The 18,382-nt window shown below is 42.0% G+C and overlaps 2 protein-coding genes across 4 annotated transcripts; both read left to right on the forward strand.

Moving 5' to 3' along the window:
- Window positions 1–1,366: 1,366 nt before the first annotated feature.
- On the forward strand, window positions 1,367–9,257 carry LOC141763580 (epoxide hydrolase 1-like). 2 transcript variants are annotated; one of them, XR_012593093.1, is made up of 8 exons: window positions 1,367–1,596; window positions 1,686–1,866; window positions 1,943–2,161; window positions 3,210–3,339; window positions 3,456–3,670; window positions 5,597–5,705; window positions 6,466–6,651; window positions 7,473–7,613. XR_012593093.1 is itself a non-coding variant. In XM_074628036.1 (8 exons), the coding sequence occupies exons 1-8, from the start codon at window positions 1,414–1,416 to the stop codon at window positions 7,675–7,677; spliced, it is 1,365 nt and encodes a 454-aa protein (XP_074484137.1). In that variant the 5' UTR covers window positions 1,367–1,413; the 3' UTR covers window positions 7,678–9,257. The 2 variants fall into 2 exon arrangements, 1 of the variants encoding a protein (XP_074484137.1); XM_074628036.1 differs by having other exon boundaries at window positions 6,466–6,588; window positions 7,473–9,257.
- Window positions 9,258–11,593: 2,336 nt separating this feature from the next.
- Window positions 11,594–17,935, forward strand: LOC141763581 (transcription factor 23-like). 2 transcript variants are annotated; one of them, XM_074628038.1, is made up of 4 exons: window positions 11,594–13,022; window positions 14,619–14,765; window positions 16,691–16,855; window positions 17,615–17,935. In XM_074628038.1, the coding sequence occupies exons 1-4, from the start codon at window positions 12,870–12,872 to the stop codon at window positions 17,750–17,752; spliced, it is 603 nt and encodes a 200-aa protein (XP_074484139.1). In that variant the 5' UTR covers window positions 11,594–12,869; the 3' UTR covers window positions 17,753–17,935. The 2 variants fall into 2 exon arrangements, with proteins under 2 accessions (XP_074484139.1, XP_074484138.1); XM_074628037.1 differs by having other exon boundaries at window positions 12,075–13,022; window positions 14,613–14,765; window positions 17,615–17,934.
- The last annotated feature ends 447 nt before the right edge of the window (window positions 17,936–18,382 follow it).

An 18,382-nucleotide genomic window follows, 5' to 3' on the forward strand; every position in this document is an offset into this window, starting at 1 on the left:
CCCAGACTCAAATTACACCGCTGTCAGAGAAAGTCACCTGGATAAGTTTCACTCATATTTCTGTGTTGATAAGTCTTTCATTCAATCCATTTATTTAGTTTTAGCAAGACAAAATGTTGATTTTGCCACGTGTAGTTATACTGTAATGATTTGTTATTATTTTGTCTATATCAGGTATAATAAGCCATTACAATTTTTAGGGATGCACCTATTTATTGGCTGAATATCGGTATCGGACGATATTTGCCTTGTTGCGTTGGTTATTTGTGGTCGTTCTCGGCGACAGGAACCAGCTGCTGATTCAGAGAAGGAGCCACTGGCTGGACACGACTCTGGCATGACGGCGGGTGCTTCTAGTTAATCGATCGCAGATGGTGTCGTTCTCTTCGACGGATAAATAAATAACTAAAATGGCACTCGGAGAGCACAGACCTCCGCCAAGGTGGCTGACTTTAAAAACAGATCACGGCTCACAGCTGGTGGTACCGTGAGGTGGTGAACTTATTATTAACACGGTGTGTTTCCGTGCAACGTATCGGTGGATGCCGCTCTCATTCAGCAGACTTGTTATGTCTGTATCCTTAAAAAAATTCCTGAATCCGGATCATGATCCGGATCGCCCCCAAAATCAAATGGATTGTCTAAAAAATGTTATTCAAATCCATTGCAAGCTTTTGGAGTAATCCTGCTAACAGACAAGCAAACAAACCAACAAACCAACGCTGGTGAAAACATAACCTCCTTCCTAGGCCTTTGGCCTTGGGGGAAGTAAAAATGATAAAATAGGTCACCAAATATACTTAGGTGGCCGTTAATATATGGGCAGCCCACCCAAGTTAAGTCTATGTGTGAGAAACGCTGCTAATATTTGTAGTTGCTTTTATTTTTGCATTCAACTTATATTTCACAAAACATTTTTTTTTGTTGGCCTGTGTGAGTACCGAATCATTCTTCTCATTGAGTAGGTAGTTGTATAGCAGCTAAAAGGCTTTTGAAGCAGTTATTAAAAAAAAAATAAGAATCGTTTTCATGTGAAAGAAGATTATATTAAAGTTTGTTTCATAAATGCGTATGATTTAATTTGTGCTGATTCAAACACAGTGTAATGAAATGCTGAATGATTATAAAACAGCTCAGTTATTTTTTTATAATGAAGAGGACAGCAAAAACAAAAAAACAAAAAACATCGGTATGGGCCCAGAATTTCACAATCGATGCGTCCCTAACAATTTTTAATAAAGGCCAAAGAATATGAACTGTTCATACTTTAATGGTACAATTATGTAATAGCACATTTATAATAGATTACTGTGATAACAGACAGATTGCTCAGTTTTATGTAATATTGTGTAGTTTTAATGATATCTTATTTCCGTCCATCCATCCCCCGTCCCAGCACAGACACTGAGCACCATGTTCACAGAGGTGCTGGTTGCCCTGGTGATTGGGGGACTGATCTTCTTCCTGGTTCAGAGGAGCAGGACCCGGGTTCTGAAGACAGAGGATGGCTGGTGGGGGGCCGGCGCACCCCCTGATGGTGGGAAGGACATCACCATCCGCCCCTTTAAAGTCACCACCAGTGATGGAGAACTGGAGGTTAGATTGCCTCTTAGTTTGTCACTCAAGATGGTCACTCCATAGCATTTACTCACGCTCCCACATGTCTCTCTTTACCTTTTTGTCAGGACCTCTACAGGAGGATAGACAACACCCGCCCTGTTCCTTCACTGGAGGACAGCCAGTTTAATTATGGCTTCAACTCCCACTACCTGCAGAAGGTGGTCTCTTATTGGAGAAATGACTTTGACTGGAGGAGGCAGGTTGACAAACTCAACCAGTACCCCCACTTCAAAACCAACATCGAAGGTGAGGCTGCACGGCTGACACATTCATGAAGAACATATCGTCCTATAATCTCTAACTTATTCTTACTGCCGCTCAGGCATTGATGTCCATTACCTGCATGTGAAGCCCAAGACGGTGCCGGAGGGATCTACTGCTATTCCCCTGATAATGGTTCATGGCTGGCCTGGCTCCTTCTATGAGTTCTACGGATTGATCCCTCTGCTAACGGAACCATCAGACCCGCAAGGCCTTGTCTTCGAGGTGGTGTGTCCCTCCATACCAGGGTACGGGTTTTCGGAAGCACCACATAAGAAAGGTGAGTCTGGAAAGTTTTTTTTTCTTGCAGACGTGGAGAACTATTGATGCTAGGTTTTGACTTGATGAAGACCCAATGGGATTGAAATGTTGTCCATTTACAGAAACAGAACATAAACACATGTAGAGTTCATAGATGCATAAAAAACCTGAGTGCATTGAAAGATCTGAGTTTATTCAAATATTGCAGGGCTAGATTGTTTTGGCTTTAGTAAGGCACTAGTGTAGTGCCCGTTTGGAGCGCATACCTGTCTGGAACGGGCTGATTGCTTGGCGGCGTTGTCGACAACTGCGGTATGGCTGCTTGCACCCGCCAAGTGTTGATTGGATTAACGGTTCTCGAGATAACAGAAGGACAGTCATACGTTTATACACAGATAGACAGAGATTCCTTTGTTTATAATTACTTGATGCTGCTACAGCGCCACCTATTGGCCAAATGGCACAAAATTTGCCATGGTCAGTCAGACATGATATCTACACATGTCCACCAAATGTGGTCCCAAAAGCACAAAGCGTTCAGGAGATATGCCATTTTTTTGCGGGCGGTAAATCATTTTAGATGTAAATGGGTGTGGCTTATATGGATAGATTCATCTGGACCCACAAAATCCAGGAAAAAAATTGTTTTTGTTTTGTTTTGAGACTTACGGTTCAAAGGCTACAGGCCAAAATGTAAAGTTTATTGTTATAGCGCCACCATCTGGCCAAATTACACCACTTTCGACACTGCACTCCCTTGTGCCTTAGCAATACTCCTGCCAAGTGTGAAGTAGATCGGATGAACGGTTCTCAAGATATGTGAAGGACACACCCACATAAAGAGATTCCTTGCTTGATAGTTAGATATCTGGTGAGCTGACACAATTTACAAACAAAAAAAATGTTGTGTAGAGAATGTTGTTTGACCAGGGCCTTCTGAGTTAATTTCCTGCAAAATCCATTCCATATTGATGTGGAAGCATTTACGTCGTCCCTTTTCCTGTGGAAACTGTGTGGGTTCATACTGCAATTTCTAAATGTGTGTGTTTGTGTGTGTGTGTAAACAGGTTTCAATTCAGTTTGTGCAGCACGCATCTTCCACAAACTGATGAAGCGCCTGGGCTTCCAGCAGTTCTACGCTCATGGAGGAGACTGGGGCTGGCTGGTCACCACCAACATGGCTCAGCTGGAGCCCAAGTAAGACACACAAGAACTTCCTCAACACCTGACACACACACTCTTTTTAGTAAATGCTCAAATAAGGTATTACTACATTGGCCTGTGTTCTTCTTTTGTTTGTTTCCATACCCCAGGACAGTCAGAGGCTTGCATGTGAACTTTGCCCCGCCCTCCAAGCCGGGGCTGTCCGTGACTTTATCCATCCTGCTTGGCCGCCGCTTCCCGAAGCTGTTTGGCTTCACTGACATGGATATCCAGCGCCTCTACCCCTGCATGGAGAAACTGGTGGTGGAGTCCATCAAAGAGTCTGGCTACATGCACATCCAGGCCACCAAGCCTGACACCGTGGGTAAGGACCTAGCAACCTGCGAGCTGTGACTCTAGACTGGCTTCAGTATAGTTTTAAAAGGTTAACCTCTTCCACTCTACCCCATTTATTTCTTTTTTCTTTTTTTTGAAGTAGAAGAAGAAGTAGAAGTATATGATGTCCATCCCCATACTCTATTATGTCTCATAAGTTGTTGCAGCAATTTTTAGGTTGATACCATTTGTTACACAGATTTGGTGCTAAATTAAAAAAAAATGTACCACTTGAGAATTGATAAAAATGATGAATAATCCCTCCAAAATACCACATTAAGACACCAAGACCTTGAGGAACACCATAGAAAAAGCCATGCTGTGATTTGATATCAAAAACTTTTGATATTTGAGAGATTTCTGCAAGAATTGCATTTTTCAGCGATTGGATGGTGAGCACTTCTGATGTGGAAACTGCTCAGAACCCCCCGTATTGTCAATCTAGCTAGGAAAGCCATGTCTAATGAAACTTTATCGTCACAATGTTTAATTTTTTATACAGTGAGGTCAAATTTCAAAAAATGGTATCACTGCAATGAAATGGCTACAATGGGGACTAACATCATTACACATGAATACAATCAGGCTCATTGGATCCACAAAAAAACCCCAAAAGACTGTTTAGGGACCCCAGTATTCAGGTGATTATCATAAAGTGGTCATGTCTGTAAAGGTACCAAATGCATAGAACCCATTTTCATTCACATATCTTGAGGTCAAGGTTTTCATTTGAAAATGGCCATGACAGTTTTCCTTGGCAAAATTTGGCCTAAGTTGCTAGGACTTCGGAGCGTTATTTACCCTCCTTCCCGACAATCTAGTAGGGTTGTCACGAGAACCAAAACTTCGGTACCAAGTGGATGCCAAAATTCTAAAAAGGTGACGGTACTAGTTTTCTACAGTACCGAAGGTACTGTACGATGCCTGCAGGGTCTGAAATTAACACCCGCCAAGCGCCAAATGCGTCTGATTCTGTCCTCTGTTCTCTGTGTCGGAGTTTGACACACAGACACACACACCCACACATTACAGCGCCATGCAGCAGTGAGATCCAGAGATGCAGAGATCCTTTATGTTGGAGAAGAGGATTCACTCGTGGGAGAAAAAACTAAACTGAACAAACTGAATTTCTATCTTTTGTTGCTTATTGCTAAATCTCTAAAAAGTGGTGTTTTTTTTTTTTTATTGAACTCTGGACTCTTTATTTCCGGTGAATGTTATTGGGACGTGCATTTGATTATCTTACACTTAACTCCCCAGATCCACTTTGTTTGAACCAATCCAACAGCATCCAATCAAGTTTCAGGAGAAAATCATGAAGAACTAACGTTATGTTACTGAGCACCAGTTGGATCCAGTTACTCTGCTGTTAAAATTATGTTACATTTGGTGAAGAGCACATATGGCTTGTTTAGGACTCGAGACCTGAGTTGGGACTTGAGTCACAGACTTGAGACTTACTTGTGACTTGCAAAACAATGACTTGGTCCCACCTCTGGTAGCCTTTACCCAGTGAAATGTCACCATGTCAGTGAATTTAAACTACTGCTTGCAATCTGAGGATATAGTATATAGACATATGTACACATTACATGGGATTTATTTATTTATAAATTTTTTTACCATGGTATCGAATTTGGTATCGAGAATCATGGAAATTCACTGGTATTGGTATCAATTACTAGATTTCTGGTATCGTGACATCCCTACAAGCTAGTATGACATGGTTGGTACCAATGGATTCTTTAGATTTTCTAGTTTCATGTGACACCAGTATCTTCACTCTAGCCTGCTGCAGCCTCTGAAAGACGGTAAAGTTGGCAGAGTGGACGAGGTTAATGGAATCTTAGATTGTATTATTATTTTTGTTATTTTTTAATCAACAAATCCATAACTCTGACAAATCGCCCCTCAGGTCGAGGACTGAATGACTCCCCAGTGGGTCTGGCTTCCTACATTCTGGAGAAGTTCTCCACGTGGACGAGCCGAGACTTCAGGAACCTGGATGACGGAGGGCTCACCAGGTAAATAGAACACTAAACTAGAACAGAAGGGAGTCAGTAAGTGCTGATATTTGCTCTCACCACATCCTTTTCATTATCCTCTAGTATGAAGATATTGTATCAAACTATCAAGTACAAACATGCAGTAAGTTCTAAATACCATCAGTTGCAGTAGCATACTGTATGTATCAGGAGTAGCCCCCAGGCTCCATGTAAAATGGGATTGTTGTTTGTAAGAGTCAAATTTGCCACAGTAATAATCCAATATATGGATGATTGATGGGTTTACTGCAGTGGGTACCACTCAGTAGCCTCATTCAGTGTTGCCAGATTGGGCAGGTTTAAGTCCAATTGGGCTACTTTTCATTGAGTTGGGCGGGAAAAATAGCGTTCCCTCATATTATTGACTCATTTATTTGAGAAATATTTGATTGACATGAGTTGCATTCAATCATCATTAGGGATAAGGGAGGACCGATACTTACCTTGACGTCATCATCGTTGACATTGACGTGGGGATTTGTGTATTTGGTCGTCTGACTGCACTCTTTGTGGGTTGCGATAGCCTATCGAACCTTTTATCTTTGGTTATTTGATGCAGATTTATATGCTTCTGATGTGTTTTCTGTTGTGCATGGAATGGTTTTACACAGGTTATGATTTGGGCATGGTTTTTTATTGAATTGGGACGGGTTTTAATTTGTGATTGGGCTGGAAAATGGCAATCTGATCTGGCAACACTGGCCTCATTACTGTAATATTAAATCTTGGTGCCTTGCAGGAAGTTCTCTCTGGATGACCTGCTGACTAATGTGATGATCTATTGGACGTCTGGCTGCATCGTCTCCTCCATGAGGTTCTACAAGGAGAACGTTGGCAAAGGCCTCGACCAGCCTCACACTAAGTGAGTGACAACCACAGAGTTTAATGTGAACGATCCAGTGAAGAGCAGATGAAGAAACTTACAGTGGGAACTAATTTGTCTATTTAAATGACTGTATAATGTATGGAGTTGTTCCGATACTGATACCAGTATCGGAAATGCGTCCGATACTGCCCAAAATTTGGGATCGGGTATCGGTGAGTACACCAGTCTACGTACGATCCGATACCATCATTTATTAAAAAATCAACTTGTTTAATCGGAAATCAATTCTCCTTCGCCGCTGTGGCAGTAGGGTTACCAATTTCAACACCGGCAATCTTCTAAAACATTTGAAGACACATCAAGGTGAAAGAGAACAACGGCTTTAAAGGGGGAAAAAAGGACGAACCGCAGCAACAAATGATGAGATAAATTCCACAATTCCATGTATTTGTTCATGTTTTACAAAGGGTTCAACCTGAGTCAGGCCATACAATACTATATATATATATTTTTTTTTTAAATCACGCTGGTATCGGCCACAAGTTTGGGTATCGGAATGGAAAAAAATGGCACCGGAACATCTCTAATAATGCAGCTACAATACATGAGTCCTGGGCCACAGTTTCAAGCCAAAATGTACCTTTCAAAGAAATTTTGAGTGGATAAAATGACAAATAAATGGATTTTGCTTGACTTCTTTACTTAAAACAGACTGTTAGGGGTGATCATGTGTAAACCGGATTCAGACCCTAAACTAGAAACATCCAGTGGAAACATCACACAGAGGTGCAGTTCAGAATGACTCGTTTTTATCATGTTGGTGAGGCAGTGAGGTGTACCAGCTTCCTGCATTAAATATCATCTCTAAAGTTAAAATCATCCCCCTCGTCAAACGCTAACACATCATCGTCTCTTCGCAGGATACCCGTGTACGTCCCCACCGGGTTTGCCAGCTTCCCCGATGAGCTGATGCACACTCCCAAACTGTGGGTCCAACAGAAGTACCGTAAACTCGTGAGCTTCACGCCCATGGCCCGCGGTGGCCATTTCGCCGCCATGGAGGAGCCCCAGCTGATGGCCGAGGACATCCAGAACTTCACTAAGACTGTGGAGAAGAAGAAGTAGTAGTAGGGGGGCGGACTGATGAACAGGTGAATGAACTAAACGTACAGAATGAAGAATAATCTGGAAGAGCAGTAAGTAGACGTGTGTGATTCTAGATTGTGAAGTAAGCACTGTGTTCCTCTACGAGGTGGAACTGATAATATAGTGAGCTCTATCTAGTGAAATTCCTCATCATACTTCTTTGTCAGTGAGTCGGTCTTGTGCTGAGAAAAAATGTTTGAAAGTTGAGCAGTGAAAGAAGCCAAACAGAAAGAGATCTAAAAGATCTAAAATGATGGATCAGGTATCAGCGAGGATGTGAGTCTATGCACCGATCCGATTATAATATCATTTATCAGCTCAGTTATGCTACACAGGAACAACAACAATACGCGCCACTCGCTACCCGATCCGTACATCCCGCCTGAACGGTACTGCACAAGTGCAACTCTCAACAGAGATGAGAAAGAAGCGAGATGGATCACTCCTTTGATACTAACATCATCAAACGTTTGCTGCATCTGAAATCGATGATAGAAGTAGCTGACGAGAGCAATCTCGCTTCTTTCTCATCTCTGTTGAGATGTGCAGTACTGATCGGCAAAATGTCAGCAGTTTGGCAACATTTTACATCTCTCAAACTAGATAATAAAAGAAAGTTCTATTGCATTCATTCTCTGTATGCATTTTTTCCTGTTATACAAATGGTTTAACCTGAGCCAGGGTTAGTACAGCTGTTAAAAATTGACGTATATATTTTTTAGGGCTGTCAAAGTTAGCACCAAATAATGCATTTATCGCAAATTTGTTTAACTCCACTAATTTCTTGAACACATTAATGCAACTTGCCATTTTTAGGTGGTAGCGAGCTCAGTTTTAAAGCCAGGACCGACCATGTCATACTATCTTGTAGCAAAGGAGGCTAAATAACACTACAAACCTACGCTAAATTTTGGCGAGGAAAAACTGTCATGGCCATTTTCAAAGAGGTCCCTTGACCTCTGACCTCCAGATATGTGAATGTAAATGGGTTCTATGGGTACCCACGAGTCTCCCCTTTACAGACATGCCCACATTATGATAATCACATGCAGTTTGGGGCAAGTCATAGTCAAGTCAGCACACTGACACACTGAAAGCTGTTGTTGCCTGTTGGGCTGCAGTTTGCCATGTTATGATTTGAGCATATTTTTTATGCTAAATGCAGTACCTGTGAGGGTTTCTGGATGATATTTGTCATTGTTTTGTGTTAATTGATTTCCAATAATAAATATATTCATACGTTTGCATACAGCAACATATTTGCCCACTCCCATGTTGATAAGAGTATTAAATTCTTGACAAATCTACCTTTAAGGTACATTTTTAACAGATGAAAAAATGTGTGATTAATTGTGATTGAATATTTTAATCCATTGACAGCCCTAGTTCAAACTTGTTAAATGCAGTCTTCGGCGAGAAATTTGAATAAATCCAGTTGTTTGAAGGAGATGTTTTCACAGCGATATAAAATAGATTATAGAGAGGGAATTAAGACCTTTTTAACTTCATATCAAAAAACAGTATGTTAATGGTAATAAAGGAGTGGATGTTGAACTGTATGGGATTTATTGTTTTACTTTTGTTTTTTTACTGTGGTGTCAAATTGGTATCAAGGATCGTGGGATTTCACTGGTATTGGTATCGACTACTAATTTTCTGGTATCGTGACATCCCTACTAGTCCCTAACAAATTCACAGCTACAAGTCAGGAACCCGAAACCAGCGTCCATCCATTCACAGACCGTCTGCCCTCCTCAGAACTTCCCTCAGCTTTGTAGTATTGGTACAGTTTACAAAGCAGCTGCAGATGGGAGGGAGGTCAGGGGGCACCTGTTGTTATTGTGTTGACAGCCTGGACAAGGTGCCAGACATTCCTCCAACTGATAACATGAAAAAGCTCTAACATGAAGCCACAACCATGCTGCCACAATATCGCCTTAAACCTCTGAATCAGGTTTCATTTGACTATTTTTTCCTTTCAAAGTCATTTTAGTAGTTTAAAAGATTAACGAAGGCAGATGTCTTTAATATGTTACACTTTGTCTTTGATTTATTTACTATTCGTTAAAATTTTTTTATTACAAGGCTGTGTTGAATACTTGATTCTGATTTGTCAATCGCGGCATTCTGCGGTCTGTAATTTCTCTATAACAGATCGTTGCTATGTATAACAGACTGTTGCTATGTATGGCAGACCGTTGCTATGTATAACAGACCGTTGCCATGTATAGCAGACTGTTGCTATGTATAACAGACCGTTGCTATGTATAACAGACAGTTGCTATGTATAGCAGACCGTTGCCATGTATAACAGACCGTTGCTATGGGCGCAGCTCTGATGTGGGACTCTGGCGGACCGTTTTTGTGTCAAAATATTGATTTCTTCCGTAAGTAGCCGTATAATTATCGGGATAATGTACAGTGAGCCAGTCATTGTTGTGAAAGAATCCCCTTCAGGGCGATGAGAGACCCCTCTGCCACCATCAGCATCGTCCCGTCGGGGATTCTTTCACATCTATGACCGGCTCGCTGTACATTATCCCTTACACATTTTGTCTCAATGACTTTGATTTGCTAGCTTCAAGCACTAACTTTACAATGACTGGAGAGACAAGAAGCACTGGTTACTGTATGTTGATGTAAGCCTCCGTTAAAGATATGAAATTGAATGTCTTCAAAAGGTTTTGGACATTCAGCACTTTGATATGTAGGCGCGATAGTCTAACATGAGAGTAACAATTCTGGAAATAAAGAGTTCAATCATGATCTGCAAGAAGCTGGATCCAATCTGTGATGCTGTTTGATGAGTTTTACTTGATTTACTTAAATGATGAAAATAACTAGGTTATATTTCGAAAAGACGTTTTCCTCAGAATGCCTTGGAAATGTTGTCACGAGACAAATACCATTTTTATTTCACAATAAAATGCCAATCGTACCTTTCCCTTTTAAAACTACGCAATCTAAAATGAACTGCGGTGTATGCTACCATTCCAAGATGACGTGTTGTATCTCAGATTGTGACACAATGTTCTGTCTTTGACCAAATAAAATTGACACTGAGTAGCGCACTGTCCTAACTGCTAATAACAGTCTGTTATTTTGTTATACAGTCTTCAGGTGTGACTACAGCCCTGCTCCAAAATCATCTTTCTAGTTGCATTAAATGCTGCTGTTTTTATATTCAAACGATGGTGATCGTGATAGACTGTCCAACTGGCCTTAGTAAAATGAGAGGCAGCATTGTAGAGTTTTGGAGAAAATAATGCATTTGATGCTAGCATCTTGGTTGAGACTTAGAGCATGAAAACTGGGACAGGTAAAGACTAAGTTAACCTGCCTTATAGCAAGTCATCTTCAGGGCATCAGTTGCCATAGTAACAGACATAGACTTTCATTAAAATTGATTTCTGGAACAGGGGCAGTTGATCTTTAACCTGACGCTGTTTGTTTTCACAGAACCATCAGAGAAGCTGCCATTGGAAAGTGTTTAGAAAAGGGTAGGCACTTTCAAAAACTACTTGGCAGGTGATTGGATGAACCATCTGTCAATCAAACTAACAAAAGTGAAACAAACTGAAGGCCAAAAAACATCGCCTTCAGTGCCGTTCTTTGCTCTTCTTTCAAAGAAGAGATACTCTCCAGTTCTGATAGAACTGATGCTATCGCAGCATCTACGCTAACCTCTTCAGGAGCTGCCGTTGTTGTTTAGAATGAACAGTCGCATCTCTGTGTCGTCTCACCGGGTCTCAAATCTCATACACCTACGGTACCTACTACAGCTCCTCACAGAACGCCGATTTGTCCGTTATCTCACGAGCTGGACCCAAACGCTTTACTCAAAGCCTGACGAGATGGGTTTTCGTGTGAGATGTGATCCTATACGATTCTCGCCAGCTGCCGTGCAAGGTTAGGTGAACTTGTTGTTGGCTCTGGAAATGTAGGACTTCCCGAAATTTGCATTATACAGATGTGGTTAATGTATTTGTCCTCCTTTCTGGAATACCACCCTGGAGTTATACTGCGTATGCCCAGAATGGTTGCGTCGTGTGTTCTGATCTATATCGCATCAGTTGGTTGCAAAAGTTGGTGGCGTTATGTTTTCGGGTCGTCCGTCCATCCGTCCATCCGTCCCATTCTCGTGAACGCGATATCTCAGGAACGCCTTGAGGGAATTTCTTCAAATTTGGCACAAACGTCCACTTGGACTCAAGGATGAACTGATTTTGGTTCGTCAAAGATCACCGTGACCTCACAAAACACATTTTTGGCCATAAGTCAAGAATTCATACGCTAATTATGACAATTTTACACAAATGTCTAACAGGATAGAATGATGAAGTGATGACTGATTTTGGACAGACATGGACGTTTCATAATGAGGTTGTTAAGATGCTGGGATGCCCCGAATGTCTTGTCACGTCAACAAACCAAAAGACTCCTCCGCCTCTCTTTGGTAATGTTCAATGTCGCACTGCCCCGAGCTTCCAATCCCACCCCCTAACCAGTTGTTAGCAGAGCGCTGAGTTTCCCAAGCCCCCCCAGTGCCCTGGCTCGGGACACCCTCCCAGTGCTGCACTCCCCCAGGCCTGACTGCCTGCCTGCCTGCTCTTCTTGGCAGCCGAACAGCCAGGGGAGGATCAGGACGACCGGGCGGCTGAGATAAGGACCACATGAAGTTCCCCACATTACCTCACCCGATAAGGAAACAAGCAGAGACAGACGGAGAGGCAGAGAGAGAGAGAGGGTCAGACTGGGAGGAATTGTCTGGATGGACGGTGATGCGCAGAGAGTCGGCCGGTGATTGTGAGTTCTTTTAGGGGTCTGGCTGGAACTGGGAACCCGTGGAGGCCTGGTGAACTCTGGAAAAGAGCTTGAAGATGCTCGAACAGAACGGTCCTCAGTAGCTACAGAAAAAACATGAGCACAGAGTAGAATGTTTATGAGATCAGATGAGTGATTTCAGCTGTTCTTGAGCCAGTGTTTGACTTTTAAAATGCTAAGATGACCTGCGTGTTCTGCAGCGTGTTTACCAAAGCACTCGGTGGATGATACTTTCACTACAACCTCCAACAACGGGAAAGCAAACTTCCATCCAGCCAATGAAAATAGACTGAGCCAAATTGAATTAAGTCTTCGGGACAGTCTGCTACAGCGCTTCGGCAGCACCCATGGCGGTGAATCCTCTGGAAGGTCTCATGTCGGTTGCAGCGAAGCACCAGCTGGTCTCCAGCTCCACGGCCGAGCCGCCGAGGCACCAGCCCCGAGCGGCCGGCAGCCCGGCATCCCTGCACGGACACGGGCAGGGCACACGCAGGAAGTGGGTGAGTCTGAAACTCAAGCATGAAGACAGACTGGCAATTAATAATTCTGAGAAACCTGTGGGGTATTGCACAACCTTTATCATAATTTGAACATACCAGGATGACATACCAGGATATAAAATGGCATTGTAACCACTTGCTTAAAATTTGTTTTCTTAACAAAACTAGTCAAATGTAATCTCACACATGAAAACTATGGGACATCATGCTTCTGTATCTTGCAAAGTATTACTGAGATCATGCAATACTTTCCCACAGAGTGATAAACAGATGTTTAGACTATGCCAATAACTTATTAGTGTGATGTGGGCAGTTTAAGATAAGAGCAGAGTGCCAACAAGTAAGATGAATCTCCCTTTTTCAAGATAACTCAACTAAAGTTCAGTTGAGTTGAACTAAACTAACGATAGGGAAAACCTGTGGAGGATGCATACCTGAAAGTGATGTGTTTTTTGGTACAAGTTTGGACTTTTCAAGCACATTTCACGTGTTTAGAAGCAGTCCTGGTGAGTGCTGACTGGGTTACTCCTCTCTATCCATTTCTACCCTTTTTTAACCATACACTAGAGCAACACCAATATTTTCTGGTTATCTCACACAGCATTGATTATTTCTGAGCACTAACCATGGATGGATTATGAGACAATGGGCACAGATATGTAAAGGGTCCCCATCCCTCCTACATACAGTAAGAACAAGAACCATAGATTCCAAAAGACATCTTTTTGCATCACTTGTGGTTGTTTTGTGTCTCTCAATAGTTGTTTTTTGTCACTTTTTGGTTGTTTTGTGTCTTTGTGGTTGATTTGTGTCACTTTTTAGTTGTTTTGTCTCTTCATAGTTGTTTTGTGTCTTTTTGGGTGTTTTGTGTCTCTTCATAGTTGTTTTGTGTCTCTTTTTGGGTGTTTTTTGTCTTTGTGGTTGTTTTATGTCTCTTGGTTGTTTTGTGTCTCTTTGTGGTTGTTTTGTGTCTGTTTTTGGTTGCATGTCTTTGTAGTCATTTTGAGTCTCTTTTTAGTTACTTTGTGTCTTTTTCTGATTATTTTGTGTCTCTTTTTGGTCATTTTTTGTCTCTTTCTGGTTATTTTGTGTCTCTTTGTAGTCATTTTGAATCTCTTTCTGTTTTTTTTGTTTCTTTGTGGTTGTTTTGAGTCTCTTTCTGGTCATTTTGCATCTCTTTTTAGTCATTTTACGTCTCATGTGGTAGTCTTGTGTCACTTTGTGACTTTCCGACAAGAAATGTTAGCAGTAACTTCAAACAGAGGCTCCAACCTGTTGGGCCCCTGGCCCGTTCAGTTATCCGTCCATGGTACTGAAGCATCTAATAGCTAGAAGCACAAGTTATTCATTTTCTTCTAATTTCAAAACTTCTCTTAGTACCATAAAGTAAAAATACCATACGTTAGATATCCTTTTGTTAAATGTGTGTGAAAGAGGGTTGAAAAAGTGACTGATGATTATTGACTTTCACATTGCACCTTTCAGCAATTTCCTGTATGCATATAATACTGCACAGCAGTAGGAAGTTGTAAGTTGAGCCTATTTGATTTGGTTTGATTTGAGGCTCTATAAACGTGTCCTCTGCTGCAGGTGCAGTCTGTGTGTGGGTCCAGGTCTAACTCTGGTTCTGGTTGTGAGTCTGCGGAGCCGTGCAGGACGCTGAGGGGTCAGCACTCCCCAGAAAACGCAGCGCGAGAGAGGAGCCGCGTACGCAACCTACGACAGGCCTTCCACAGCCTGCAGGTACACGGACATTCGCTTAACCGACATTTCATCAAGTTAACACTGAACACAAGCTGTTGAACTTCTTGTGCTCTCGTGAACTCCGAGACTTTCCCTGCACATCTGTGTTTTACCACCTGCTTCCCGTTTGGGTGTTGAATATTTATTTTTTTACATCTTGAGGTTTTTTTGCATGCATACAATAACAGGTTGTGCCTTATAATAGAAAAAAAAACGTCCATATTGTAACTTGGCATTACAATATGGAATACTGCTTTATTTATTTAGTGTAAAGCAAGACTCCATTACAATGAAAAGAAGAGCTCTTCTTTATTGCAAAGATTGTGCTACTTTACAGTAGGCTATGTGTTACAGAAATGAATTAGAAATGCTGCAATATTCTTCAACAGGATTTATTTTGCCAATTTTGCAGAGTAATTTCAGTAATGTGATACAAACCTATTCATTCACTATACATACAGTACTTGTATAGGACCGCTACAGATATAGAAATACAACAGTGTATGCCTGATCCATCCCTGGCAATCTTCTGAAAATATGTCCAGACATCCAGCATGCATTGTGTCCAAGAGGGACATCTGATCGAGTGGCTGCTGGTCATAAACCTTCCACCTCCACGAGGACAAGAGTTCCTCTGTGGGACTGAAGAATACAGTTTTTTCTCAATTGCTTGAACACAATTCCTTGACCAACGCTTCACACACAATTTTAAAAACTCACATCCAACAAGAAAAGAGCTGTCATCTGTAGCTGCTGTAATCCTGTAAAAACGTCTACCAATCACTGCCTTGTGGTTCGCTTGGAAAGAACCAATCAGATGCCTCCCAGCTCGTACTCTACCCTTGGCGTGCACCAGCCTGAACTCAAAGCACGTCGCCGCCGCACGTTTCCTGGAGAATGGAAGAGAAAACTCAGCCCTGCAGTAGCACCTGTCTGTGAAGTAGTTACGAGGGCTCCGTTCTTTCCACGCTTCCCGTTCATTGTCTATGTAAGCAGCCGTGCAATGCATTCTGGTAGCGTGGCGATTCGAGAAACGGAGCGTCACAATGCCCGCTCCTTATTTGCATAAAGTTGAGGGCTCGTCTACTTTATGCAAATCACGGGCATTCGATGCGACTCCCCGCCTCTCGAAACTCCCGAGAATCTTTTAAAATAAATGTTGTTGATCCAAAATAAAGACAGATTCAGCAACTGCACAGCTTATTTCCCGCCTCAAATGTTTTCAGAAACACATTTCCGTGAACTATTTTCGTGAAATAAGAGAATAAAGTTTCCAAACGAGCCTCCATGTTGGTTCCGGTTTGAAAGCTGGGAGCAGCAGCCCACGGAGGGAAAGCTTTCGTCCAATCAGGTGGGGACAGCCTTGTGTCTAGTGGCAGACCACCAAGCGTCCAATGTTGGGAAGCGTCGAGTCCCCATGCGATAAAAAACGCCCCTGTGGACACGTACCATCGGTCTGTAGCCAGGGAGTAGTAGGGTTAGTTGCTCTCCACGCTGTCATCTCTCTCACGTCTCTCTTACGCTGTTGCTCTCTCATTGCAAACGGTCTACGCACAGTAAACAATTGATGTGATTGGCTCGACTGAGTTAAGCTGTTGCCGTATTAACCGGATTAGCTGCGGCCGCAGTCTAAAGCTGTGACTGTCTGAAAAAACAACAACGTTCCATGAAGATTATTATTTATTCTCATAAATGTATTTGACTACTTTTGTGTAAGGTGTTGCACTTATTAAAGAGACAAACAATTAAAAACAATATCTTTAAAAACTAATCCATTAGTTTTCAGTTCACTCAGCTAAGGATGTAATTAAAATCAAAATTAAAAAAGGTCTCACTCTCACATTTGACAGTCGTTACAAGCATATTTGTGTTATGTGCAGAATCTTTTTGGATCTAACATTACCACCCACCTCCTGTGTCCTCAGGCTGCTCTGCCCTCAGTCCCACCAGACACCAAGCTGTCCAAGCTGGATGTCCTGGTTCTGGCTACTAACTACATAGCTTACCTGACAGAGACGCTGGACCAGGGAGGGACGCTGGCTGAGCACACGCTGCCCCCCAGGCCGGGTGGATACCTGCATCCTGTTAAGGTAAGGAAGGATAGGAACCAACAACGTACTGCTAATCACGCTGGGTGAATTACACTGTCAGTTATTCATTTACAGGACAGGACTTGAGATGATAATCAGTCTATGAGACAATTAGGTGAGACAGGCCCAACCAGAAAAATTGGTTAAAGATTGACAGTCACACATCATGTGTCTGTCACCATGACAACAGCATTGCTTATTATACTGTATGTGTCTGTCATGTGGCAGAAACAAAGACATATTAAAAGTTATAATATTATATGACAACTGAAAAAAATGTGCTAACTAGGTAATTTTAATTTTAATTAAAATATTTACTTATTTTAAATTATAAGTAGGCCTACATAAAACAACTAATATTACCTTTAGATAACTGGATAATTATATCTAGTTATAAGTACATAAAACCACTAATATTACCTTTAGATAACTAGCTTATTATATCTAGTTATAAGTTTATAAAACCACTAATATTACCTCTAGATAACTAGATAATCTTAACTAATAATAACATAAAAACACTAATATTACCTTTAGATAACTAGCTTATTTTATTTGTTCTAGTTATAAGTACATAAAACGTAAGTTACGAATGTAACCATGGTTCTGTGAGTTCCTGTTATGACTGCCGGGGGTTAGGGCTGCCAGTGGCGGTAAACTGGACCTGCTCCATGCAGGAGTCTTGACTAGTTTGTAGGTGCTAATCATATTAGCATGAAGAGCTAACCCAGTGCGCTGTCTCTCTCTCTCTCTCCTCAGAAGTGGCCCATGCGTTCCCTGCTCTACTGTGGCGGTGTGGAAGGGCTGCTGTCAGGAGTCCCAGCCAATCAGATGCCTCCATCTGGACGGGACGGGACACACCCACTGACCTCCACCTTAGAAGCAGACAAAGAGTGACAGCAGAGCAGAACTTTACCCCTGCTTTTTTTTTTTTTTTTATATCTCCAATGTTAACCAGCCATGTAGCTCCTATTGACAGCAGAGGAAGAAGATTAAAGGTGGAGTCTAATGCAAACACACTTTTTGTCAAATTCAGTGAATATCTCCTCGCAGTCTGCTGGCTGTTCGTTCTGTGTGTGCGTTGAAAAAATAAAATCCTGTGTTCGTACACAGCCCTGGCTCTGTAAATGGGAAACAAACAAAGTGGCACGGACCGTCTGTGAGCGGTGCCGATGCAGCTGCTCCACCGGTGCAGTAGGAGCGCTTGCTGCAGGATATCGTCCCGGTGAAGCGAGTGCTTGCAGGATCAGGAAATCCCACGTTCAGAGAGTCTGGTAGCTCAGTCTTTTTCAGCCTTCAGAACAAAATGAAAACGGCCGCGGGAAGTCGTCTGTCTGAGGAAAAGACTACGGGATAAAAATCATTCATCTGCTTCCTGTGTGTTGACGTGAAAAGTGACTGCATGGCCGATGTCTTGTCTCTGTTCATTTTTTCTCCATGTCAGTCAGTGTATCTTTTGGTCATTCGATTTTCTTTTCACAAAAGGTTATTAAAATACAAAACAATAGTAGTTATTTCATTTTCATT

This window comes from Sebastes fasciatus, assembly GCF_043250625.1.
Source record: "Sebastes fasciatus isolate fSebFas1 chromosome 18 unlocalized genomic scaffold, fSebFas1.pri SUPER_18_unloc_1, whole genome shotgun sequence".
Classification (NCBI taxonomy): domain Eukaryota; kingdom Metazoa; phylum Chordata; class Actinopteri; order Perciformes; family Sebastidae; genus Sebastes; species Sebastes fasciatus.